The 27,638-nt window shown below is 35.5% G+C and overlaps 2 protein-coding genes across 5 annotated transcripts in view; both read left to right on the forward strand.

The window, feature by feature from the left end:
- ZCWPW2 (zinc finger CW-type and PWWP domain containing 2) overlaps positions 1–27,638 on the forward strand; it is a 179,865-nt gene that overhangs the window by 38,762 nt on the left and 113,465 nt on the right. For 2 of the 4 annotated variants that reach the window (XM_047738769.1, XM_047738780.1), the window contains exon 2: positions 8,805–8,919. The gene's annotated coding sequence lies outside the window, so the exon portion shown is untranslated. Of the gene's footprint in view, positions 1–8,804; positions 8,920–20,397; positions 20,462–27,638 lie in introns of those variants that run through there. The other 2 variants (XM_047738788.1, XM_047738798.1) reach the window with 2 other exon arrangements.
- LOC125105374 (protein SET-like) lies at positions 4,076–5,740 on the forward strand. The gene has a single exon (XM_047738810.1). It carries the CDS (start codon positions 4,091–4,093, stop codon positions 4,901–4,903), a length of 813 nt encoding a protein of 270 aa, XP_047594766.1. The 5' UTR covers positions 4,076–4,090; the 3' UTR covers positions 4,904–5,740.

Raw genomic sequence — 27,638 nt, forward strand, 5'->3', positions numbered from 1 at the left:
GAACTCGTCACTGTCTCTGGAGGTCGCAGCCACGTGAAACCCCTCAAGCTCTAGGGCTGTTTCTGATTTAAAAAAATAAACGAGAAAACGGTAATTGATGGCAACTTATCCTCATTTACTGCCAGTTAGCAAAAAAGACCCCCCTCGCCACCCTCTTACATAGTGTTTTGTCAACTAAGGCTTGAATATTGTTTAAATAAGTGTTGGGAGGTGTTTTTACATCGCGTTTTAATTCATCAGCCCACCTGTTAGCTCTGATCAAACAATGGATTCGACTCAAGGATTAACTTTAAAATACGTTTTTGTTGTTAATCTTCTCTTTTTGGTTTAAGTGAAAGTTCACGGTGGTTATGAACAAAGACCACACGCAACTTAAAGTTATATCATGTGTTTTTTTAATCTAAATAATAGTTTGCTTTAATTTATCCGGCTGTGGCATAGAAGAGAGCACTGTTTTTAATGTTTTAGACGTGAAGCATTTATTTTTTGATTGCCTTGGTAATGCACTTTGATAATTTAAAAAGCAGACCACTAAATTAAGGATGTTTTGGCTGGTAGAGTTTTGAGGAATGTTTACCAAATCGGAGGAGGCACCCGAAATCATCAGAAATAAAATGATAGTCTGGTTTCTAATTTGTAGATATGAAAATGCTTTCTATTTTTCAACTTTGACAATTTAGAATACTTTGAGACTTGTCAAAAACGAAGGGAAATTCATTTTTATCTTTTCCCTCTAAGAAACTGACAGCCCATTATTTTAGTTTTCTGATGAAAAACTAAACACCTCCTTACTATCATTATGAAGAAGTTTATTAACAAAATTATTTTGTTAAAATTATTTTCTCCCACCTCATCACAAACACACACACACACACACACACACACACACCCAAGGGGGGAAAAAAACACATAGACAAAAAGATGTGAACTACTTAAAAGTCGTGACTTGATAAACTGTGTATATCCAAATCTGTGTATATCCTGAAGCAACAGGCTTCAAACAGGGCAACACATATTCCTAACCCTTAACCTTAGAAGATACATGGAGGATTTCCATACATATCCCTACATAAAGGATAGTTTGAAGGTACTAATTCTCAGGTTGTCCCCTTGCATGTTTTCTTCCCTAAAATTGATCTACGTCAGAGTGTGCTGAATCAGATACCTTCTCCCTTCCTCTTTGGTATTTGTCCCTCTTCTACTCTAATATAAAGCAATACTTTTTTTTTTTTTTAAGATTTTATTTATTTGCCAGAGAGAGCAAGCGAGTACACACAAGCAGACAGAGAAGCAGGTTCCCTGTTGAGCAAGGACCCCGATGTGGGACTCAATCCCATGACCCTGGGAACATGACCTGAGCCAAAGGCATCGGCTTAACCCACTGAGCCACCCAGGTGTCCCTAAAACAATACTTTTAATCTGACCTAAATCTGTTTAGAAAGTGAGTGATTCTAATGACTGGCTAATTGATTCCTTTGTAAGAATGGCAATTGCCAAAGGCCTTCAGAAATATTGCAGAACTTAATTGAGTTGTCAGCTGACTACTAAAAAATATTTTTTGATACATACCTCTATGTGATTTTTGGTACATGGTTTAGTAGTTCAAAAGGATTGTTAGAACCAGAAATCCTTCTACTCCCAAATACTTGGAATGGAGGAATACAAAGTAAAAAAAAAAAACTTTACCTGTTTCTTTCTAGCAATGAGTAGTATTCATCCTGGATATAGGATTTAAATGGGTGTTAGAGAAGGCCCTACCTATTTCTTTATGAGATTCATTTCTAATAAAAGCTGATTTGATATTTTCAAATGATCATAATTTGTATTATGTTTGTTACTTGATCAGTAGTAGTCTAGTAATTTAATGATAATACAATACTAAGGAAAATTTTTAGAACTTATGTTCTCAGGAATTTAAAAATCTTTTTGTTGTTAGAGGGAAATGTGATAGGATGGTCAGCTTAAAATATTTTCAAACACTAAAATGTTAGGAGAAATGTATGTAGGAGAATAATAAATATGAGATAAAAATATGAATATATATATAATATGAATTCATATATGAGATAAAAATATGAATTCAAGGAGAAAAGGAATGATAAGTCAAGTTCCCAACTGTGAAGGGAGAGCTTGTTCATGAGCTTTTCAACAGAATGAATAATAATAGATTATAAATTAGTGTGGCATTTACATTTGATTTATAAAAGAGAGAGAGCTACTGTCTGTAGGAACTAGCCTTGTTCTGGATGTACAGTCTGTGCTTCATAATAACTTTGACTTGAAATACTTTGTATTCAGTCAGAACTAGCTTCAGACAGACCTTTCATTTTTTTTTTTTAATAAAACTTGAGTGTCATAATTGTATGCATTATATGTAACTAAGTGCAGTGATTTTCTTTTGGAAACATGAAGGTGAAGAAAAATTTGATAGCCCTGAAAAGCCCTAAAGTAGGAAGAAGAAATATGAGGACAGCTAACAGAACAGCAACAGAGAGCCCAGAATAGGGTTGGTATGTTGTACAGAGAAAGAAAAAAAGATCCAGTGGAGGGAATTCTATATTCTTATTAAATTAAGTAAGAACAACCCTCCTCTGAGGCTTGAAAGTTGTACTCTTGCTGTTTGGGATAATAATTCATAATTTATTAATTAGCAAATATTTATTTAGCACCTACCATGTACTAGACATTGTTTTAGGCCCTGAGATGAAACGGGCAAATGACTTTTTGATGTATAAGGAAATAAAATCTATCACGGGAAATCAGTCACATAGACAAAGACCTATGTGAAATTTAACAACATGACAAGCAATTCCCTCCCATTGATTTTTTTTATAACAATTCGTATATGTGCCTATGAAAACTTAAATAATTCGGAGATTTCTGCATGTTCACTGTAAAAACCAAGAAGACAAAGTCAGTTTGTTAGAGGAAAGATAGTTTATAAAGCTACCAAATAAACAACAAAAGGATGACATTAAGCTTCTATAAGATCTGTAGAAAGAAATTAAGCTAGATTTTTAAAAAGAGAATATGTAGCAAAGAATAGGGAAAATTTCCAAGCCCATTGCACAACTCACACTATATAAAAGTGAAATTGTTGAATTTATAACAGTTGCAAAGTTAAAGACATAAGTTTTTAGCGTAGATTTTTTTTCTTTTTTAAGATTAAGGCTTTAATTTTTTTAGAGCCATTTAAGATTCATGGCAAAATTGAAGGAAAGATACAGAGATTTCCCATAAAACCCCTACCCCCACACATACACAGTCACTTCCATCGTCAGTATCCCCCCACCAGAGGTATAATTGTTACAATTGATAAACTTGCATTGACACATCATAATCAGCTGCAGTCCATAGTTGGCGTAGGAGGTGCCTCCTTAGCGCAGTAGGCAGCGCGTCAGTCTCATAGTTGGCGTAGGAGGTGCCTCCTTAGCGCAGTAGGCAGCGCGTCAGTCTCATAGTTGGCGTAGGGTTCACTCTTGGCATTGTGCATTCTAAGGGTTTGGACAAATGTATCCATCATTATGGTTTTGTATAGGGTATTTTCATTACCCTAAAACCTACTATTGATTTTTAAATTGTCTATGTATGGATAGTCAGTTGATTCTTAAAAGTACAAAAAAAGGGACGCCTGGGTGGCTCAGTTGGTTGGACGACTGCCTTCGGCTCAGGTCATGATCCTGGAGTCCCGGGATCGAGTCCCGCATCGGGCTCCCAGCTCCACGGGGAGTCTGCTTCTCTCTCTGACCTTTTCCTTGCTCATGCTCTCTCTCACTGTCTCTCTCTCAAATAAATAAATAAAATCTTAAAAAAAAAAAAGTACAAAAAAAGATTTTTTTTTAATTTTTTTATAAACATATAATGTATTATTAGCCCCAGGGGTACAGGTCTGTGAATCGCCAGGTTTACACACTTCACAGCACTCACCATAGCACATACCCTCCCCAATGTCCATAACCCCACCACCCTCTCCCTAGCCCCCTCCCACCAGTCCCCCTCAGTTTGTTTTGTGACATTAAGAGTCTCTTATGGAAGCAATCCGAGCTTCCAGACGTGCCTCTCTCCCGGTTTCCTGGAGTTTCCTTGCAGCATGGCCCCCAAACGCCAGTCTTCGCTCCCGCCTCAAACGAAGAAACCGAGACTGCCTCCTGCCCCCAAGCCAGGGCAGACGTCAACATCTCAGCACTTGCATAAGGGAGAAAAAGAACAGCAAGAAGCAATTGAACATATTGATGAAGTACAAAATGAAATAGACAGACTTAATGAACAAGCCAGTGAGGAGATTTTGAAAGTAGAACAGAAATATAACAAACTCCGCCAACCATTTTTTCAGAAGAGGTCGGAATTGATCGCCAAAATCCCCAATTTTTGGGTAACAACATTTGTCAACCATCCACAAGTGTCTGCACTGCTTGGGGAGGAGGATGAAGAGGCGCTGCATTATTTGACAAGAGTTGAAGTGACAGAATTTGAAGATATTAAATCAGGTTACAGAATAGATTTTTATTTTGATGAAAACCCTTACTTCGAAAATAAAGTTCTCTCCAAAGAATTTCATCTGAATGAGAGTGGTGATCCATCTTCAAAGTCCACTGAAATCAAATGGAAATCTGGAAAGGATTTGACAAAACGTTCAAGTCAAACACAGAATAAAGCCAGCAGGAAGAGACAGCATGAGGAACCAGAGAGCTTCTTCACCTGGTTTACTGACCATTCTGATGCAGGTGCAGATGAGTTAGGAGAGGTCATCAAAGATGATATTTGGCCAAATCCATTACAGTACTACTTGGTTCCCGATATGGATGATGAAGAAGGGGAAGGAGAAGAGGATGATGATGATGATGAAGAAGAAGAAGGATTGGAAGATATTGATGAAGAAGGAGATGAGGATGAAGGAGGATGAAGGAGAAGATGACTAATGGAACACTGATGGATTCCAACCTTCCTTTTTTAATTTTCTTCAGTCCCTGGGAGCAAGTTGCCATCTTTTTTTTTTTTTTCCTTTTTCTTTTTCTTTTCTCCTCTCGTGCTCATTCGCCCTGTTTTTTGAAGTCTCCTTTTTCTCTCCTTTTATACCATGGTTCTCAGCTTATTTTGGGGGGAAATACCTTGAGCAGAATACAGTGGGAAAAGAATCTCTACCCCTTTTTGTTCCAAATTCATTTTTGTCCCTTCCTGTCTCAACAAAAACAAAAACTTTATGGAATCAACACCACCGTGCTCTGTGGGAAAAAAGAAAAACCTTCTGCTCCCTTAGCTCTGCTGGAAGCTGGAGGGTGCTAGGCCCCTGTGTAGTAGTGCATAGAATTCTAGCTTTTTTCCTCCTTTCTCTGTATATTGGGCTCAGAGATTACACTGTGTCTCTATGTGAATATGGACAGTTAGCATTTACCAACATGTACCTGTCTACTTTCTCTTGTTTAAAAAAAAAGAAAAAAAAAACTTAAAAAAATGGGGTTATAGAAGGTCAGCAAAGGGTGGGTTTGAGATGTTTGGGTGGGTTAAGTGGGCATTTTGACAACATGGCTTCTCCTTTGGCATGTTTAATTGTGATGTTTAACGGACATCCTTGCAGTTTAAGATGACACTTTTAAAATAAAACTCTCTCCTAATGATGACTTGAGCCCTGCCACTCGATGGGAGAATCAGCAGAACTTGTAGGATCTTATTTGGAATTGACATTCTCTATTGTAATTTTGTTCCTGTTTATTTTTAAATTTTCTTTTTGTTTCACTGGAAAGGAAAGATGATGCTCAGTTTTAAACGTTAAAAGTGTACAAGTTGCTTTGTTACAATAAAACTAAATGTGTAAAAAAAAAAATCTCTTATGGTTTGAAAAGATGGGTTTTCAGTCACTGATATTATATCATTATTTTGACATTCTACTAGTGTTCCCTAGTAGAAATCAAAGCTGTTTTGTTCCCTTTGTGCTCAGAATAAAAAACATTTTCGATCATCCTAAACTAATATCAAAATTCTTAATTGTTCTTCTAAATCTTCATAATGAATTGCATTGCTATGTGTATGTTATTGGTAGGAGTGTTTTAAAAAAAGTTCTTTATCCTGCCCTACCAGTACTTTTTCTAGAATAATTCAAATTTTCAATTTGAAGAAGTGTTTCTTTTGTTTCTGTGACAGGATAGTTTGATATATTTATTATCTTAAATGAACTAATAGGTTTCAAATAACTTTGTTAGATAATATAGAAGTTTAAAGATCAGAGATAAGACAGAACTAGAACTACTTGGAAATACTTAACTATACATTGAAAAAATCATTGATATTTTGAGCTTAGTGACTGAAGTGATTGCTCAAAACTAAGAGTTTTAAAAGCCAGACTATCCTCTTATTGTCTTTCAGTTTTTATTTTTAGTTCTGTTTAGATGACAAGGGAATGAAATAACTACATCTACACCAAATCTTGTGTTTTAACTTGGGAATCTATTAGCAGCAGAAATACAGTTTAAATTATCAATAACATTTATATTCATGAAAAATAGTTATTTTTTGACATTGAGTATGTAATTCACTAAGAGTATATCATTCACTAAGTGGGGATATTTAATGTTTTGGTCAATATTTGTTGTAAAAGTTATGAAACATAGGCCAAGAGTCTCAAGAGAATGAAAAAAAACCTTTTTTTGTCTGTGTAGCTAGGCAGAGGACAATTACAGTTTTCCAGATAAAGCAAACTCGCTTAAAAAAATATGCATGTGAAAAAAATATATGCATGTGGAGATCTTTGGGGGGAAATAATGGCTTGGGTTGAGGAAAAGTGGAAGAGGCCTGAGGAAAAAATTTTATTCATCTTGATATTAAATGAATCAGCATACTATTCCATAATCCTTGTTCTCTAAAAATAAAGCAACAAAAATCTTTAAAAGATTATAAATATCTTTCATCTTTACAGAAACTGTGAGACAAGTTTATTCACTTTTTTCAGAAGAGAAATATAGAGCAATAAGGAAATTGTCAACTATAAAATGTAGCATTAGGCATATTTATATGTGTCTATGAAATGTTCCTTTAGTTAAGAGTTTAGAGTATGCTTTTACCCTACATGACCTAGATTATGTCAGTCTCACTTCTCCTTTTTGCTGAAAAAATAATAGAAATTTTAAATATTGATAATACATAATATTAATAATTGTGGTCACTTCTAATGATATCTTAATAAAAAGTTTCAGAAAAATAGATTTGAATGACATTCATTTTATTGCTTTGAATACTGGAGGATAATATATTAAAAACCAAACATCTCAGTATTATGTTAAATGTACACAGACTGCTCAAAGACTGTCATGTTGGATTAAGGAAAAAAATGTGCTGATAATAAAAGATCTGTGGAAAATAGCAAAGGATACAAAAATATCGATCTTGAATAAACTAAGCTGAAGTAGAAAATAGCCTGATATAAAATAAAATATTACCATGAGACATAGCAGATTTTCAGAAAAAAAAGTATTAATTCCACCAGAAGATTAAAAAAAATTCTTCATCTAACAAAACAGCTTCACAGTATGTGAACTAAGAGATAAACACACACTACTAGAAGATTTGAACTTCCCTCCTTCACTAACTGATAGAATGAAAAAAAAAAACATAATAGATGATTGGAATTAGAATTATTAACATCACACCGCCTAGGATGGCTATCCTCAGAAATAAAAAGCAAATGGAAGATATTTATGGTAACATTAATATGGAATCTCAAGGGAATCCCTGAATCCAAAACAGTCTTGAGAAAGTGGAACAAACTGGAGGTTTCACATTTGCTAAATTTAAAACATGTTACAGAACAACACAATCAAAACAGTATGTCATTGACATAAAGATATACATATAAATCAGTGGAATAGAGAGCCTCCTCAAAACCTTCATACAAGTGGTCAAATGATTTTCAGCAAAGATGCCAAGACCATTCAACGGAAAAGGGCAGTTTTTTCAACCAATGGTATTGGTTTTGGGAAAACTGAGTATCCACATGCAAAACAATGAAGTTGGACCCTTACCTACCATATACAAAAATTAAGTAAAAATTGATCAAAGCCTTAAATTTTAAGAGCTAACACTATAACATTCTTAGAAGAAAAATAGGCGAAAGCATCATGGCATTAGATTTGGCAGTGAGTTTTTGGACATGGTAACAAAAGCACAGGCAACAAAAGAAAAAATAGGTAAGTGAAGGTCTCTAAACCAATCACTAATAAAATACAAAGAATCATCTAGTGACTGCAATCTTGGAAAAATACTGTGATCTTTACTTTAAATTTCATTTGACATATCTAAAATAACATGACTGAGGAGTAAAGAACAGCTTCAAAACTAAATCATGTCTTGCTTAAATATATAACATAAATGACATGTGAAAATGTTCACATGTGTTCGTATGTGTTGGTAAGAAAGCGTTCACATGTGTTGGTAAGAAAGCAAATTGTTCCGGATTACAGCCCAATTTATTTGTGTTTTTTCCTTCCATTACAATTACAGTTAAAAAATAAAAAAGAAAATATACACATAACAGAAAAGGAAAGAGGGAGTCATCAGTGGATAAAAGATTACAACAAATATTCTGAAAGAAACTAGGTATGAACATTTCAAAAGAAATAGAGCCCCGGAAGTTTCAGCACAGAATATGTTAGAGAGGCTTCACAGTGGAGCTGGGAATCAATCTTCCTAGAAAGATGATGGCAAAGCTATGAAGGCCCTAAATGTAAGATGGAGAATGAATAGATGGAGGAAGATTTTTGGAAGTCTTTTATGAAACTAATGTGCCTCCTTGTCTTCTTCATTTCATCATGCAGAAAGACAGGCAATCCAAGGTTTCTTCTAAGGCCAGAAGAGCAAAGGACCCACCCACTCTAAAGAAACTGAAAATTGGACAAACTGGGAAAAAGCTTTAGATTGTTTCTCTCCAGGGTAAGAATCCCAACTTATTCCTATTCTCAGTGTGTCATGTTTACTTTGCAAATTTAGATGGGATATGTTGAAGAAGCATGTTCTCAGTTTTACATTATGCAATTTAAAATTACTTCTGTTTCCACGTTCTCATTTTAAAACTCTTGATTGATTTTCTCAATACTTGTTTAGTGATTCTTGAAACAATAATTATGTAGTTACTCACTAGCACCCAGTGTAAGAAAGTCATCACGCTTTATTAGAATTATGACACTTATTTCTAAAATGAGGAACACAAATGACAATGTATAAATCATTTCGAATGACAAGTTGAAATTCTCTAATTAGACTAGCTTGAGAGTCAATTCTTGTGCTTTGCGATTTAAGGGAAGTGGTGAACTTAATTGAAGATTGTTCTTTCAGGTTAGTGGAACAAAATTTTATGTTTAAGCAGATCAGCTATATGACTTCTGTGCAAATAGCTTAGAGAAAAGTCGGTTGAGAATAAGCACACGTAGGGAGAAATAACCAAGCCCATCTGAAATCAGTGCTCTCTTTGCTCAACCTACAGATATAATTCTAATCCATTTATAGCACTATTATACTTGGTAGATTATCTGAAGAACTTAATTGTGATTATCCTTGTTAGGACTGTTATTTTATGCTGACAAGTCTCACTATACTGAATAAACTGAAATACTTATAACCAATATAGCATATTAAAGCATATACATCAATTACTAAGATTTGAAGTTAGCATTTAGCACAATTTATCAGATCTCTAATTATTTGTTAACTGTTCCCTAAAAAAATTTAAAGCTGAAGAATATAGTTGCTGCAAAAGATACCAGTTTTTAATTCTGCCAGAAGCTCTTTCTTTGCCTTCAACTTTAATTTCTGATTTGGGATGAAATTCATTAGTTATCTTCATTATTAAAACAAAAGAAAAAGGAAAGAGAATATCTGTTAAGCATCTTGGAGCATTTATTCAGCCAGAATCTATCCAGAAGTATCTGCATAAAGTAGTCTATGAATGATAAAGCTAAATTACAATTTTGCATAGATAATAGGCCCTTAATAAATTTCTGTTGAATCATTAAGTACAATCTAAGGTTGACAAATAGGCACAAATTAGGTAAATGAATGAACAGCAAATGTTAAACTTAACTTCACAGAGAAGATTAAGGATAAAATGCATTTTAACGTTTAGAAGCAGGGGCACCTGGGGGACGCCTGGGTGGCTCAGTTGGTTAAGCAGCTGCCTTCGGCTCAGGTCATGATCCCAGCGTCCTGGGATCGAGTCCCACATCGGGCTCCTTGTTTGGCGGGGAGCCTGCTTCTCCCTCTGCCTCTGCCTGCCATTCTGTCTGCCTGTGCTCGCTCACTCTCCTCTCTCTCTGACAAATAAATAAAATCTTTAAAAAAAAAAAAAAAAAAAAGAAGCAGGGGCACCTGGGTGGTTTAGTCAGTTAAGTTCTAACTCTTGATTTAGGCTCAGGATCCTGAGATCCAGCCCTACATGAGGCTCTGTGCTGGTGAGTGGAGCCTACTTAAGATTCTTTCCCTTTGTGACCACCACTCATTGGGTGCTTTTGCGCATTCTCTCTCTCAAAAAGATAAATGAATAAAACTGCTTTAAAGTTTAGAAGTAAACTAAATTCATTGTTAATAAGCATCTGAGAAAAATCCTTAAAGAAAGATGAAATAATTGGAGTACACTCATTCCACTTTGGTTTCTGCATGTTTTAATATTCTGTCCAACTACAAATAGAGCTTACTTAAAAGCAGTGTAGAAAGGGAATCAGACATTTATTATATATCTTTAGTGTGTCAGATACTGAAATGGGTTGTTTTATATGCTGTTTCATTTTATCACTGAAACCATCCTATGAATTGAGTATTATGGTGATCAACATGTTCAGATGATAAAATGATATTCAGACCATTTAACTGACTTGGCTTAATTTAAAAATCTCAGGAAATGGACCCAGAATTTAAATCCAGAGCTATAGACAATGATATTCAGTTGATACACACAGTCATTCTGGTTGTTAAATATTTTGAATAACAACTGCCTGGGCCAGTCTTAATTCTGAAGTTGATATTATTTCCATTATTTTATAATACTCTAAATATTCAGTGCTTTTCTTTGATAGGAACTTTTTTAGATGCTGGGATACAGTGGTTAACAAGATAGATATAAACCTTGCCCGAAGTGGACTTTCATTAGCTTGTAGAGGATTTCATCAAACAAATTGCAATACAATATGTTAGGAGGTATGTAAAGGAGTAGAGAGTCCTAGGGGCCCATGATAGGAACTTTGACCCCTACTTACCATTTTTTAGATTGGTTTAGACATCACCTAAACCTGGCCTAACCCCTTCTACCTAAAGCCTTAGCGTGCCACATCTGCTTCCATAGCATTCTCCATTTGTCTCCTAATGCTTAATGCTTAACATTTCTTCAGGAGAGGGATTTTGTCTTTGCCTAATCATTATGTCTGGCTCACAGCAAACCCTCAAGAACTACTTCAGAACCCAAAACAACAAAAAAATAGAGTCAGGGTTTAAAACTGCAGCAAATATGCAAGAGAGCAGTTTTAGATAAGATTTGATGAGAAGTGATAGAGATTTCCTTGTAAAGTAGGAGGCAAGTTTATCTTTTGAGAAGGAGGAAGATGGTATAGGATTTATTTATAAAGGTTTAGAACAATAACTGTGCAGATGCAAGAGGAAAGGGAAAGAATAAAAAGGATAGCCTTGAAGATGTGCTAACAGCTCCTCTGAGATTGGAATCTTTGAATATGTTGTGATACCGATAAGCATGACTACATAATTTCCTATAAGAATCAGCAGCTCAGATGCAAGAAATCAGAGATCAAGCCTATATTTGTTAGGAATGCTCTTGGCCTCAAGTAGTTGAAAAGATAAATAGTAGTTTGAACATGTAGGGGTTAATTTTGTCACATATCCAGAAGAACAGAAATATAGAATGATGATAAGACTCCTAAAGTTAAGAACAAAAAACTTAACTCCTCAGGATGTTACTATGAGTTCTTCTCTGCATATCAATTGGGAATGGTTTTTCTTTTGTTTTTTTCTAAAATCTTATTTTGTACAATAAATATTTTTTAATTAAAATAAAAGTTCAGAAGGAAAATATCTCTCTGTGTCCAAAACATTTTTTGGTTCATGCTGAATGTTATTAGCACCAGACAACACTTGAACATCATTAAGGAATCCAGGACTATTTGTTGTGCAAGTAATATATCAAGAGGTTTCTTAAAAAGTGGCTTCTAGTTCTGGGGTGATGGGGAAAGGCAAATTATGGTTGATGAGGCCTAATCTTCTACCAAGACTATTAAGTAAGTGAAGCTTATGTTTTTATACCAGATTCCTTCTCTTCAACCATTTGTAGAATGTTTGTCATAACTTACCCTGCTCACAGTACCTTCCATCTTGCTCTTTTCTTGCATTTCTGTCCTCCTAATTCACAGAATGAAAAAAAAAAAAAAAAAAAAAAAAAAAAAGCAAAACCCAGAAACCCAGTTGGCTAAAATTGTTTTCTCCATTTCCTTCATAATTTTACTTTAGCATGCTCCAATGAGGTTTTCATCTCTACCCCTAACTTATTGTTGTTCATTGATCATCGATGACTGCCATGTTTAAATCCAGTGTCAATTTCTCTGTTCCTCTTACTCAGATAAACAATATCTAATATAATCAACTGCTCTGTCTCTCTGGAAACATAAAATCACCAACTTTGATCCAGTTACTTAGGCTGAAAGCTTAATAGTGTTGATCACTACCTTTCCCTTATTCCCTACACAAAATACATCCGTGAGTTTTACCTATTTCACCTCTAGAACATACGGAATCAGTCCCCTTTTCTTAGTGCCTGATTTCTACCCAAGACCAAAACATTATCTCTTTTCTCAAATCTATTTTTTACTATAATATAATAAATTTTGAAAATATATACTTTGTTGAATTTTACCATTCATACAAAAAAAGTGTGAAAGTTGTAGATGAACTCACAAATTATCCCAAAGTAAGTGTACATGTATAACCACATGTAAGGTATTAGTCAGTCTCTTCTTCTCACTCATTATCTGTCACAATTATTAGGACATTTGAAGAACATTACCTGCCCCAGAGAAGCTATCTCATGGCCACTCTCAATCATTAGACCCCTTTGATCCAAAACTAACTACTATCTTAACTTTTAACTTTTAATTTGTTCCACTTTTTTAAAAACTATTTAAATGGAATCAAGGAGTGCCTGGGTGGCTCAGGCGTTAAGCATCTGCCTTCTACTCAGGTCCTGAGATAGAGCCCTTCATCATGCTCCCTGTTCAGCAAGAAGCCTGTCTCTCCCTCTCCCACTCCCCCTGCTTGTGTTCCCTCTCTCACTGTGTGTGTCTCTGTTAAACAAATAAATAAAATTTTTTTAAAAATAGATAAATAAAAATAAATAGAATCAAATAATATGTATTTTTAAAATCAGGCTTCTTTTGGTATGTTTCTGAGATTCACTCAAGTTTTGTGTAGCAGAAGTTTGTTCATTTTTTTGCTGTATATTATTATAAAATATGAGTATACCATATTTCACTTTCCTGTTCTGCAGCTTATAGATTCTTGAGTTTATAGTTTTTGGCTATAAATTTTGAACATATCTTGAACTTACCTATTGAGATAGGTAGATACAGATATTAGATATAGATATTTGTGTCCTATATATACCCAGAAGTACATATGTTCAAATTTAGTAGATAGTGAAGAGTAAATTGCCAGTGCACATACCAGTTGGCAACCCAGCCAGCTGTGTATGAAAGTTCAAGTTCATTTGTATCCTTGCTAACACTTGGCATTGTCAATCCTTTTAACATTGACTTTGCTGGTAAGTTTGCAGTGGTATCTCATTGTACTTTTAATTTGCATTTCCTTTATGACTCTTAAGTTGAGGACCTTTCATATTTATTGGTCATATGGATTAACTCTTTTGTGAAGTACCTATTTAGGTCTCTTGGCTGTTTTTCTATTAGGTTTTCTGCCTTTTTTCTAATTGATACTAGATCTGTACCAGAAATCCTGCCTGCACTTACTCCCTGTCATATTGGTCTCATTTTTATCCTTCACATAGGCTCAGATTTTCTTCTTTTCAAGGAACTTTATGGGCTGTGTCTTCAGTTTTCAGGATTCAGGTCAAATGTCATCTTTCATGTAAACCTTCCTTGACCGTCTCCTCATCTTCCCCAAAGTGTGTATCATTCTCTTATATCATCCTGTTTTTTTTTTTCCCTTAAGCATTTTCCCTTAAGCATCCATCAACATGTGAAATTTTATCTTGTTTATTTATTGGTTTGCTTATATATACTGTCCACTTCCCTTCTTACTAGAATGTTAACTCATGCTTATGTCTGTTTTTATTCACTGCTATTTCCCTAGCACCTGGAACTTTTGTGTGACATGTGAGAGGTTTGAAGTAAGTATCTGTGAAAAAAATAGAATGAGGACACTTGGATGGCTCAGTCATATGAGCATCCGACTCTTGGTTTTGGCTCAGGTCATGATCTCTGGGTCATGAGTGCGAGCCCTGTATGCTCCATGCTCGGTGGGGTGTCTGCTTGGGATTCTCTCTTCCTCTCTCTCAGCACACCCCCAACTCGCACTCTTACTCTCTCTTCCAAATAAATAAATAAGCCTTTTTAAAAAAAAGAATGACTGAGTGAATCAAGGAACAAATTAATGCCAAATTTAAGATACTGTTCATACTGATACATTTACAGAGGGGTACATATCATTTTTTTCCCAAAGAGTATATATTTTTGTAGGTGAAAGGAATTTTTTGAACTAGGATCATTGCCTGATATTTCTTATGTGCATTATAATTATATTCCTAGTAAGATTACTTAACCCCTAGTGGTCTTCATTTTCCAAGGTGACACTAAGAGTAACCATTATTGATATATTGCCTGGTACACCTTTGCAGTGCTAAAATTTACAAGTCCATAAAAAATTTTTATGATTTAACTTTTGTAACAAGAAGTTGTTATAATTGGCAAAATAAATTAAAACAAGTACTTTGGGTACACAAGGGTTTAAGGCTATTTAATTAGCAGAGATACTGCAGGTTGAAATTTATTGAAAATTTGTAGTTTGATGGTTTATTTGGAAACTTGTTTTCATATTAAAATATTTCATCAGAATTTTCAATAATTGATTTTAATTGAAGATCTGATATATGGACTATAATTATGAGCAACATGCATAAAAATATTAAATCTGATAAATTACTATTCAGAATTTTCTGCAGCTACTTACCACTTTGATGTATGTAGATCAATATCAATTTTTTAAATAACGATTTTATTTATTATTTATTTGACAAAGTGAGAGACGGAGAGAGGGAACACAAGCAGGGCGCATGAGAGAGGCAGATGCAGGCTTCCCACTGAGCAGGGAGCCCGATGTGGGACTCAATCCCAGGACTGGGACCATGACCTGAACCAAAGACAGGCATTTAACCAACTGAGCCACTCAGGTATCCGGTTAGAATGTTTATTTCAAGGATAGATTATGTTGCTAAAATATCTTTAAGAAATTACTCTTTTATATTGTTAATTTTGTCCTTTTATACTTATATTAGTCTTTTGTATTTATTTCCTATATTCATTTATAAAACTCATTGAAAATATAATTTTATTATGTTTATTTAAAACACATATACTTGCAGTCTGTTCTCATTATTCATGGTCATTATGTTCTCCTACATTATTGTGAACACTGAATTAACAAATTCTGAATCCTTGCTCCTAGAAAAAATGCAGAATTAGATTCCTACAAACCTTTGGTCACAACATTTTCATTAATCAATCAATACAAAAGCTTATTTTTTTATGTATGTTTTTGTTTAAAGATACTTTATTTGATCTATACCATTGATTCAGTAACACTGAGCTCATGACCAACAGCACTTGCCTGAACAAAGCTTACCTAGCAGATTTTCTCCTTAAGGCACATCTCTGACTTCTTGAGCTTAAGACTGCTAGCCCGTGGGGGGGAGGGTTAAACTGATTTTAAAATCAGTTACTGAAAAAATGTGGCACTAAATAGATCACAAAATGGATACCTCTTTACAGTATGAGAGCTGAAACAAGAAGGCAGAGCATTGCCTTGTGAAAGTGCAGCAAATATTGATATTGGGGGTAACAAATACTTTATAGAAAGTAGGCAAAATGGCAAATACGGAGTCTGCAAATAATGAAGATTGATGTATAGTTATATAAAACAATACAATTTTAAATTATCCAACATAAAAACTTTAGGAAATAGAGCAGAAAACAATTTATAATCTTACCAGCATAAGATTCTTTTTTTTATATTTTTCAATATATTGTTGTATATATTTTCAAATATTGCAATTTGTTTTCCACCCAATTTGCTACTGGAAAACCCTTCATCTCCTCCATTAATGGGTTTTAGGTGGAGCTGTCTTTACCCCATGCTTTAAGGATGGGTATGTGACCTATGCCTAAAAATTATGATATTCACCCACTATAGTTTCTGATATTGGGATAGAACCAGTGTGGTGCCATAAGATTTTTGCTAGATTCCTGCAGAGACACTTGCTCTTTTGTGCTGGACTTGAATTTGCTGTCACCATCTTTTCCATAGAATCTAAGATTGGACCTAATGCCCAAGGAGGCAGAGTAGAGAGTTTAAGAAAAACCAAATCCTAATGAAATAATTTAATTGGTTCTAATTTACTTTTATAAAATTATATATATTTAAGGTATATAATGCAACATTTATATATATATGTATATATATACATATATATATGAAGTGATTACTGCAATCAAGCTAATTAACATATCCATCATCTCACATAGTCACCTTTTGTGCATGTGTAGTAAGAACACTTAAGATTTACTCTTTTAGCAAATCTCAAATATATAAATTACTAACCATAGTCAACATGCTGTAAATTAGGTCTCTAGAAATGAACTCATCCTGTATAACAGAAACTTTGTTCCCTTTCACAAACATCCCCATTTCCTACCCACCCCTGGTAACCACCATTTCCTCTGCTTCTGATTTTGACTTTTTTTCAAATTCAGTGACAATCATACAGTATATTTTTTTCTGTGCCTGAATTATTTCATTGAGCGTGATGCTCTCCAGGTTCACCCAGGTTCATCCATGTTGTCAGAAATGACAAGATTTCCTTCTTTAATGCTGAATGATAGTCCAGTGTATGAGGTGTAGGTTTGAATAATTTAAACAGTGTCACAGTGAACATGGGAGTACAGATACTTCTTTGAGGTAATTTTATTTTCTTTGGATATATACCTGAAAGTGGGATTGTTAGATTATGGAACAAATAGGTTTTAGGTTGTGCCTACATGCATATGTGTTTATGTGTGCATGCATCCTTGTGATTGATCGTGGATGAAAACAACTGAATTAATTCCACATGACATTTAAGATCATATGACAACATTCAGTTGTTCAGGTACAGGAGAGGGGGGAAAAAAGATGACTGAGTTCATCAAAAGAAGATCAAAGGCAAAGAGGTTTCTAAAGATTTTTGAAGCGAATAATTTTAATGATGGGCCATAGAATCCAAGCTGGAGAAGGATATAAATGAAGACAGGACTGAAGTATAATGTATGATATGTTACTTGAAAAATGATTGGTTTTAATGGACTTTTTGGGAGGACAAGAGGATCAGAGAAGCTTGCAATTGATATTTTTTGCGGGGTGATAATACTCGAAGAAAGTACCTATGGAAGAGAATGGTTAAAGTGAAGTGAGTAGAAATAGAGAAGCAGAGTTGAGTATCAGAAGATGATAGAGCTATGGATTGGACATTAGATGAGGACAAGGTGTTTACATTTCCATCATATGAGTAATTCCATATATAAACCAAATACAGGTAAGTATAGGTACTTAGCTTAATTTTAGTGTTCAATTTTGCTTTGGTAAAATAAAAAGAGCTTCAGAGTCAAGATCTCTATCTAAACCTAAGTTTGCTATAAACATGTATCTTAGACCAAGGAGAAAAATTTTGATGTTTATCAGGTGCTTATATCTCCTGCCCCCATCCTACACATACACAACCAAGGTCTCTTTCTTCTGCCAGCAAAGAAAATGGAATGTTCAGCCAGCCCTTTCCCTTTTGAGGATAGATTCAAATAAATGTCCCACCTCTCCATATTTAAGCAAAAGTGAAAACCTATCCATGTTTCAAGGTCTTCACTAGTCCTGGGGTTATAACTATGTCTGTCCCCCCACACTGAGATTTGTGAGCTGTTGGAAGAATATGTGTATGGTCATAGCAGTTCCCTTTCTGGGCCACCTTGTCAGACTGCAAGGTAATTTTGCTGAAAGTTACAACTTCAGTGATGAGCTTCTTCTTAGAGTCCATTGTTGTGAGTAGAGGACCTGGCCTAAGCCCAGGGATTTGGCTAGTTGAGGATCATATTTTAGGAGACTGAATCATCTCTGTTCCCCACGTTCTTCCCAACACTCATCACTGCCTTCTTTTAAGATTTGTTCCTTATTAGTAATAAAGTATAAATCTGTTTAGTAATTCTTATCTATATAAATATCTCCTAAACTAATTTGATCTTGTCATTTGTAATTATTCTTCCACACCTTGCTGGAGGACCCATTTCAAGAATCTCAGTCTGGGGCTCCTGGGTGGCTCAGTAGGGTTAAGCATCCGACTCTTGATTTCAGCTCTGGTCATGATCTCAGGATTTTGAGATGGAGCTCCGCATCAGGCTCTGCACTCAGCTGGGAGTCTTCTTGAAATTCTCTCTCACCCTCTGGTCCTCCCCAACCCTGCCCTCTCTAAAATAAATAAATCTTTGGGGGGGGTAAAAAAGATTCTCTCTTTCCCTTTCCCTCCACCCCTCTCTCCCTGCCCTCCCTCTCTTAAAGGAAAAAAAGGAAAAAAAAGAATCTCAAAGTCTGATTATACAGATAGATTATTTTCCCTTTGCTTTGCCATGTGGATGTTAACTTGACCTAAGAATCCCAGCAAGAAGAGAGAGATTGAATACTACCACAGAAGTAATTCTTTGTAGCTTTGAGTTCACTACCAACTCCAAATTCAAGACTATAGATCCTCACTTAATCTCTAGTATTTTCAGGCTCTGGAGCCTAACACTATTAGAGCATTTGGTTTATTCCAGTGATAATTCAAAAGCCTTTTCCCCCATTCATGGCAGTGTCCCTTCTTAATGTTTCCAATTTATAGCAGTAAACACCCTCTACCAGTGGTTCCATAGTCTGTTGTATGACAATAGCATAGTATTCCAACCTTCAATGGTTTCAGTCATAGCCAATAAAAAGAGAGATGAACCCTGAACCAGTCTAACTATTTCCACCACAGACCTCTTGTTTTAGATGAGGAAAGACACCATTTCTAACGATTAGGTGTCTCTGAAGGCTGGATTAGAATGAACTTTTAGCCTGTTAACTCTCTGAGAGAATGTGTCTATTTAGTGAAATCATGAAATGGTGCCTAAATCTGGTTTCTATCTGTAAATATCTAATCTTGAGCCCTGAATTCCCAACTAGAATTCACGTTCTTTTTGCCTTAAAGTAATTCCTAACTTGTGAAAGGTTGGTACCCAACCCCCTGAGAGGTTATGGTGAAGGTTAATTTGTGGTTTGTTTTAGAGTAATGATTTAATACGAGGTAGAGTTGAGTATTTTACCATTAGCCCAAACTCCCATCTGGTAGTCCTTCAAATATATCTCAAATCTCGGACTTCCTTCTCCTGTCCTAATAAGGCCAGCTCAGTGTCACACTAAAAAAAATATAAATATTATTTTTAAGAGCATTGAATGGGAGCCTGGGTGGAATCAGTTGGTTAAGTGTCTGACTCTTGATCTCCGCTCAGGTCTTGATCTCAGGGTCATGAGTTCAAGCCCTGTGTTGGCATGGAGACCTACTTAAAAATAAATATAAATAAGTATTGAAAATTAAGTCTTTATGAAGTTTCTTAAGACAGTGACAGAGAGGAAGTCCTTCATAATATGATGTAAACTAAAATTTTCTTTACCCACGGTACCACCTCAAGTACTTCTCCAGCTCAGTCTCCCTGTTGCATCATCAGTCAGATAATGGCTTTGATACAAAGATGGCTTCTGGTTCTAACAACACACCTCTATTTTTTTGTAATCTCATGTGTTAGAAAAGGCAGAAACTAGGTTGTGTGTTTAATATAAAAAGCACTTTGAGGAAGTCCTTGACACCCATCTATGGAAGTCTTGCTGCAGCAGTAAGAAAGCAGTTTCTGAGAAGCTGGAGAAGCAGGGTATCAGAGCCTCTATTTCCATTGAGGAGTGGTGACTAAGGTTTATGTAGATGGGGAACAAAAACCCTAGTTTTTAGAAAGGCTGTATTAGTTTGCTAAGGCTGCTGTAATAAAGTATACCAGAGTGAGCGGCTTAAAAAAACAGAAATTTCTTTTTTCATAGTTCTAGAGGCCAGAAGTTTGAAATCAAGGTGTCAGGAGGGTTGTTTCGTTTGGAGATCCTTGAGGTAAGGACCTGTTCTAGGCCTCTCTTCTTGGCTTGTAGATAGTCACCTTCTCTGTATGTTTTCACATTGTCTTCCCTCTGTAGGTGTCTGTCAAATTTCCTCTTTTGATAAGGGCACCAGTCATGTTGGATTAGGACCCACCCTAATGACTTCATTTTAAATTAATGGCCTTTTTAAAGACCCTGTCTCTAAGTACAGTTACATTCTGAGGCACCGTGATTTAGGACTTTAACATATAAATTTGGGGGGGGAGGCAGATATAGTTCAGCCCTTAACAGTGGCTTTCCAGCTTTTGACTTGGATACTTACAGTTAAAGACAATTTCTAGAATGGTTTTGAATTGGTCTTTCTTTTCTCCATTTTCACAAACTCTGAAGCCAGTACTAGCTTACTGAAAGAAAAACGTGCATAATATTTGAGATAGCAAGTGTTTCATTGGAAAGCTATATGCCACTATAAAGTCTTTATATCTCCTTCTAATGAATGAAATTAAGGGAATTTCAGGGAAGAGAGGTATGATTAATTGTATGATAGCCCATATGTAATTCTGTCCTTCTATATTGAGAAGCAGTGGTTGAGACATTTTTCACATATGACTGGCTATACTTGTTTTCCCTCATAATAATAAATTTTGTTAATAATACATCTTGGCATTGGAAATATTATATATATAAAATAAAAGTATATTTAAATATATATAAAGTATATATAACATATGTAAATATATATAAATATATGTATAATATAAATATATGATATATATATAATATATAAAAATATTTTTAAAGTATATATAAATATAAATAAAAGTAGTCTTGGCACTGGAAGTATTTGTTAACAGTTTTGAATTAAGGTTTTACCAAGGTTCAGATCACTCAAATCTTTACTACTGAAATATTAATCAGGACACACTACGCTTTCCTAGTGTAAATACCTTGAAGGAGAAAGTAATTCCTAAACATACAAAGAAGTAACTTGACTGTCTATGTTGTATCTTGTGTCTCTTCCCTCTATGTTAATATTTGATAAGGTGTTTCATTTATCTAAGACTTCTAAAGCATAACCAAAGTTGTCTTTGGGAAAACTGGCATCTTCTAATTTAGAGATCCTCTATGAGTAGTACCAAAACATTACTATATAGTAGCTAATACACTCTATTAACATGTTACTCTGTCTGAAAAAGAAAATGTACAAGTCTTCAAAATGGCAAAAAAACAAAGGCTAATGCTGCTTGGGTTTCATTTCTTAGAATGCTCACCATGTTGACTTTTGTTTGTATTATGTGACCAGTGATTTGACTGAAAACCTACATGATTCAGTTTTAGTTATAGATTCAGTTGATCTTTGTGAAGTATTTACCTTTGTAGAGTGGGCATTTGACTTGTTTTAACCTATTAGAATTTTTTGTTTATTTTGTATTAAAGAAAAATTCTGGAAGAAAATAAGTGTGTATTAATGCTGAGTGGGTTGTTTTTTTGGGTGGCTTCTTTTAGTCAGGCTTTCTGTGCATTGAGATGTTACATGATTCGTGAATCCTGAATCTGAAGCTCTTCAATTCTAAAATCTCCATTAAAAGCTTTTCTTATTTAAGCCTAAGCCAAAGTGCTCTCTCATTGCTGCTTTCCTAAAAGTTCAGGGGGGAAACCCCACAGGTTAACACTTTTTATAGTGAGGGAATAATATTTTGCCTACCTTATAAAAATGTGATTCTTTATTTATTTATTTATTTATTTGAGAGATCGAGATCACAAGTAGGCAGAGAGGCAGGCAGAGAAAGAGGGGGAAGCAGGCTCCCTGCTGAGCAGAGAGCGCGATGCAGGGCTCCATCCCAGGACCCTGAGATCACAACCTGAGCCAAAGGCAGAGGCTTAACCCACTGAGCCACCCAGGTACCCCTAAAAAATACTATTTTAAAGTAAAAGAGACTTTTTAAAAAAGTGTCTATCTTTAAGAAGTTTTAAAAATTGGAGAGTACATATAATAGCAGCAGTGAGCCACTTTTATGGATACCCTATAATTTTATAATTATTAATCTAAAATTAAAATTCTGGACTTCTTTCCTTCAGAAAAACCTACACATATGCCACCCTATACACAAACTACATAGTGAGTTGGATGAGTTCTCCAGTAGCCTTTGAGATACATTATAAGGTCTTAGCCATTATCATGTCTCTCCCGAGTCATATTTGAATTTTATTTTGTGCATTTTGGCTGATATTGGTGGTATAGGACCTACTATAGTATAGATTATCTCTACTTCTGTATTTGTTACTAGATCAACCAGTCTTCTTTTTCTCCTTCTAACTCTCTTTGTTCATGGAGTGTACTGTATGTTGTCCTGCACTTTGTATTAATATATTCAAAATCATGAGTCTGTTTTATACTTTTTATGTTGTTGAGTAGTGATAATCAGGCTTATACTAGCATATTAAATGTAGTCTCCAGGGGCACCTGGGTGGCTCAGTGGGTTAAAGCCTCTCCCTTCGGCTCAGGTCGTGATCCCAGGATCCTGGGATGGAGCTCCATATCGGGCTCTCTGCTCAGCAGGGAGCCTGCTTCCTCCTCTCTCTCTCTGCCTGCCTCTCTGCCTACTTGTGATCTCTATCAAATAAATAATCTTAAAAAAAAAATTTGTTTTAAAAAAATTTAGTCTTTTACAAAATTTAGAAAACAGTATAAACAGAAAAGCAATCTTGAAGCTTCTCTGCTTTTCTAAAGCTCTTCTCCTGAGGACATTCACTCCATATAATATACCTTCTAAATATTAGCCCATATGTCTATATATTGAAAATATTTCATCTCTGTCTCTTTCTTACCTTTCAACTTATTTTATGGTTTAATTTTTTTGAATTTTAATTCCACAGAAGATTTAATCTCAATGTGTTCAAGTTTATCAATCTTTTAATGACTTTTGTGTCATATATACAAATACATTTATGCTTCAATATTATATATGCTATTTTGTAATTTCATCATTTTTTATATTAGTGTTTAGTCAGTCTGGAATTTATTTTTATAAATGGTGCTAGATTGAGATGGACCTTCATTTTTTTTTTTGAAAAATTATTAATGAATGTTGAATTTCTCACATACTTTGGGACAGCAAATATGATAGATGATTATATAGTTTATCTTGTGTAATCTGTAATGTGACATGTCATCATTAACAGTGCAGGTCGCCAAGTAACACACACATCAGACCTGCTGGAGCAGTATTTACTAGGGAAAGCATAGAGGAATAGGGGTCAGTACCTCAGTGGTGGGTCACCATTGCCTCATTCCACTCTAAAGCAGAGCATAGCAATCTATTTAGGCCATGTGACAGATTCCACTAGTGGGAACTTGACCATTGGAATATGAACTTTTAATGAGTAATTAGAGAACATCAGCTTCTCCCCTGGCATGATCAGGAACCAGAATACAGTAGTAATATGATGCAGCAGAACTTTGATTTCAGCACTATCCTGACAGCATGGCATTCAAGATTGATGAAAAGTCCTAATGTAGCTGAAATCTAAGACTTCTGGTTATAAATAGAAGATGGAGTTCTGCTGCAGGTTAGGGGCACCTGGGTGGCTCAGTTGGTTGAACATCCAACTCTTGATTTCAGTTCAGGTCGGGATCTCAGGGTGGTGAGTTCGAGCCCCACGTTGGTCTCTGCACTCAGCCGGAAGTCTGCTTGAGATTCTCTCTCCCCCTTCCCTCTGTTCCTCCTCTTGTGTGCACACTCTCTCTCTAATATAAATAAATAAATCCTTAAAAAAAAAAAAAAGCTGAAAGTTAGCAGGATTGCCATGCCGGTGGGCCACATCAGTATACATGATTGATTGTGTTAACGCCAGCCCCTTCCCTGACATGAGACCACTGGAGGTGGCAAATGGGTCCAAACGTTATGGCAGATCAGCATTTACTGCCTTAGGATCTGAGCTATAGCCAGTTTCTGTGGAGCTTTGTAAGATGCCACATTTTTGGTAGGCCATCTTGCAAGGCACCATTCTCACAACTAAATAACTTTTACTTCCCATTGCCTATTTGGCCAGAATATTTTTTTCTTTGATTTTTTTTCTTTCTATTTATTTGACAGAGAGACATCACAAGTACACAGAGAGGCAGGCAGAGAGAGAGGGGGAAGCAGGCTCCCCGCTGAGCAGAGAGCCTGACCTGGGACTCCATCCCAGGACCCTGAGATCATGACCTGAGCCAAAGGCAGATGCTTAACCCACTGAGCGACCCAGGCACCCCTTAGCCAGGATTTTTAAAACTACTTTCCTAAATGAAATTAGCATAATTTTTCCTTTTCTTATGCTCTCATTATCTGGCTTTTTAAACTTCCTTTTTTTTTTAATATTAATTTATTTGACAGAGAGAGTGAGAGAGCACAAGCAGGGGAAGCAGCAGGCAGAGGCAGAGAGAGAGGGAGAAGCAGGCTCCCCCTGAGCAGGGAGCCTGATGCGGGGCTCGATCCCAGGACCCTGGGATCATGACCCGAGCCAAAGGCAGAGGCTTAACCCACCGAGCCACCCAGGTGCCCCTTAAATTTCCTTTTGAATTGAAAATATTCAAGGTATACTCTAGGAGCTTGTACATTTTTTTTAAGTTTCTTTAGTTATGTTTCTAATATGATATATTCCTGAATTTTCTCTTGTTCAAGAACCAGCTTTTGTTTTATTGATTGTTATTGAGTTAAGTTTGTGTGCACCCCCCAAATTCATATGTTGGAACTCTAAGCCCCAACATGGCTGTGTTTGAGGATGGGGCTGCTTAGGAAGTAATAAAGATTAGGTGAGGTCCTAATAGTAAGAGCCTGATCTGTTAAGATTAGTATCCATGTAAGAAGAGACTCCAAAAAGTTCATTCTCCTTCTCTTTGCACATGCAAAGAAAGAAAGGCTGCAGGAGAAAGTGAACAAGATAGCCATCTACAAGCCAAAGACTTAAAGCCTGCAAAACGATGAGAAATAAATTTGTTTTCTGTTGTTTATGACTGTTACATAAAAGGTGCCTGTGTGGCACAGTTGGTTAACTATCTGACTCTTGACTTCAATTTAGGTCATAATCTCAGGGTCTTGAGATGGAGCCCTGTGTCAGGCTCCATGCCTAGATTCTCTCTCCATCTGTCTCTCCCCACTGCTCTCTCTTTCTTTCTGTCTCTTAAAATTTAGGTCATCTAGTGTATGGTTTTTGTTTTTTTTTTTAATTTGACAGACTGAGATCACAAGTAGGCAGAGAGGCAGGCATACAGAGAGGAAGGGAAGCAGGACCCCTGCTGAGCAGAGAGCCCAATGCGGGGCTTGATCCCAGGACCCTGGGATCATGACCTGAGCTGAAGGCAGAGGCTTAACCATCTGAGCAATCCAGGTGCCCCTATAGTAATTTTTTTAATGGAAGTCCGTATTGACCAACTCTATTAGTTCTTTGGTTTTTTCTTTATTTTTTTTTTCTTCTTTCTTAGTTTATTAAATTTCTCTTATACATCATTTTTTTTAAAGTTTGGGTTTTCATTCTCTGAAAAACCCTTAGTTCAGTCTTGCAGTGTATTAACCATCTTGACAGTGTATTGATTGATTTTTTAAAATTTTAGTGCTCAGATTTTAAATTTCCATGGTATTCTGTTGGTTTTTTTAAAAAAATGAATATTCATCCATATCTTTTGAAAGTTATTAAATATTTTAAAATGCTGTCCTTCTCACTTTATTAAGCTTATATTTTATAGGTACTGAGTTCTTCCTTTTGTTAGGGTTGTTTTCTATCTTTCATACTTGCTTTTCTCTTTGATTATTGTGATTGAGTCCTCAACTATGTATTTGAGGTTATGAATTGTCTGTTTACTTAAGCTTTTCTCCATATATAAAAGGAGCCGTGGTGGGATAAAACTTCTGGATGGAGTGAGAATAATATTTGACCAAACATCTGGGTACCCTGGCCCATCCAAGTGGAGAAATAAAGCTAACATTACCCACCCACTGTCCCCCATCTCCCAGCTCACAGGTAGAGATGGGGATGGCAGCTTGCATTCCTCATGCAGCTTGCTGGTGCCAGAGGGGTTGAGCACACAGACCAAAGAATACAGTCTTTCAAAGTGTAAATTACTCTTGGAAATCCTTGGGTATGTTGTAATTCTACCATCTAGGATTCACCAGTCACAAAATACATGAGCCCTCTCTGTCGCTTAATACTTAAGTGTGCATTTCCAAAAACAAGGAATCATTTTTTATTATTATATGATCATAACGTAGTTATCATATATCATATATCAAAGTCAGCAACTTAACTTTGATACAATACCATTACTATATGGGTCCATTTTAAAGTCTCTTGTTACATATTGCAAAATTTCACTCTAGAGTTTCAACCAGTTTATACTTTTGTTAGTAGAGTATGGCAATTTTCAATAATTCCTTACCATTTTAAAATTGTACATTTATGTGGTTTTGAACTTTGCTGAATTGATAACCAGCTTCTTCAGATTCATTACAGTAGAGCCCCTATTTCTTTGTTGTTGTTGTTGTCGTTTAATATAGATCTCACCTTCCTCCTCTGTATTTTAGTTTTTCTTTTTCTTCATGGAATCTTCCTAAGAATAAATAATAAAAAACAAATTCCAACTCTCAGAGTATTCTAAACCTGACTGTTCCTTGTACAAAAGCATTTTTATCTATTACAGTTATCTATTACATTTACTTAACTTTTTTTAAAAAATTATCTTTACAACCTCTCTATGATGTAATAATTTTGGAGATAAAATTATGAGAGGTTAATTTCCCAAAGTTATAGAACCAGTAATTGGTAGACTCTGGACTCCTCTTAGACTTTGTGACTTCAGAGCTAATATCTTATTAAGCTGGTTATGTGGGAAAGACAGTGATAAACTGGATCAACATTTGCCAAAGGGAATTCATACCTGCTACATTTAATTATCTGGAAGATAGTGATAAAAGCATCTTTCATGAGAGATGATACAATGCATCTGACTGAAGACCCTGGATGGGAATCAAAGGTAATGAAGAGTGCGGGTGTTAATGATTGACAATAAATGTAGCTTTTAGTCTAATTGGATTGCCAGGTTAAGGGATATTATGTATGAACTGAAGACAGAATAGACCGTGAAAACCAACACCTCCAAAGCAAGTAAGGTTGAGCAGGTCTTCAGAGCTGACAAGACTTAATAACACAGATGT

The sequence above is a fragment of the Lutra lutra genome, chromosome 1, assembly GCF_902655055.1.
Source record: "Lutra lutra chromosome 1, mLutLut1.2, whole genome shotgun sequence".
NCBI classification, from domain to species: domain Eukaryota; kingdom Metazoa; phylum Chordata; class Mammalia; order Carnivora; family Mustelidae; genus Lutra; species Lutra lutra.

What these genes read in the sequence shown, in the direction of transcription:
- LOC125105374 (XM_047738810.1), top strand. Translation starts at nt 4,091, where the DNA reads ATGGCCCCCAAACGCCAGTCTTCGCTCCCGCCTCAAACGAAGAAACCG.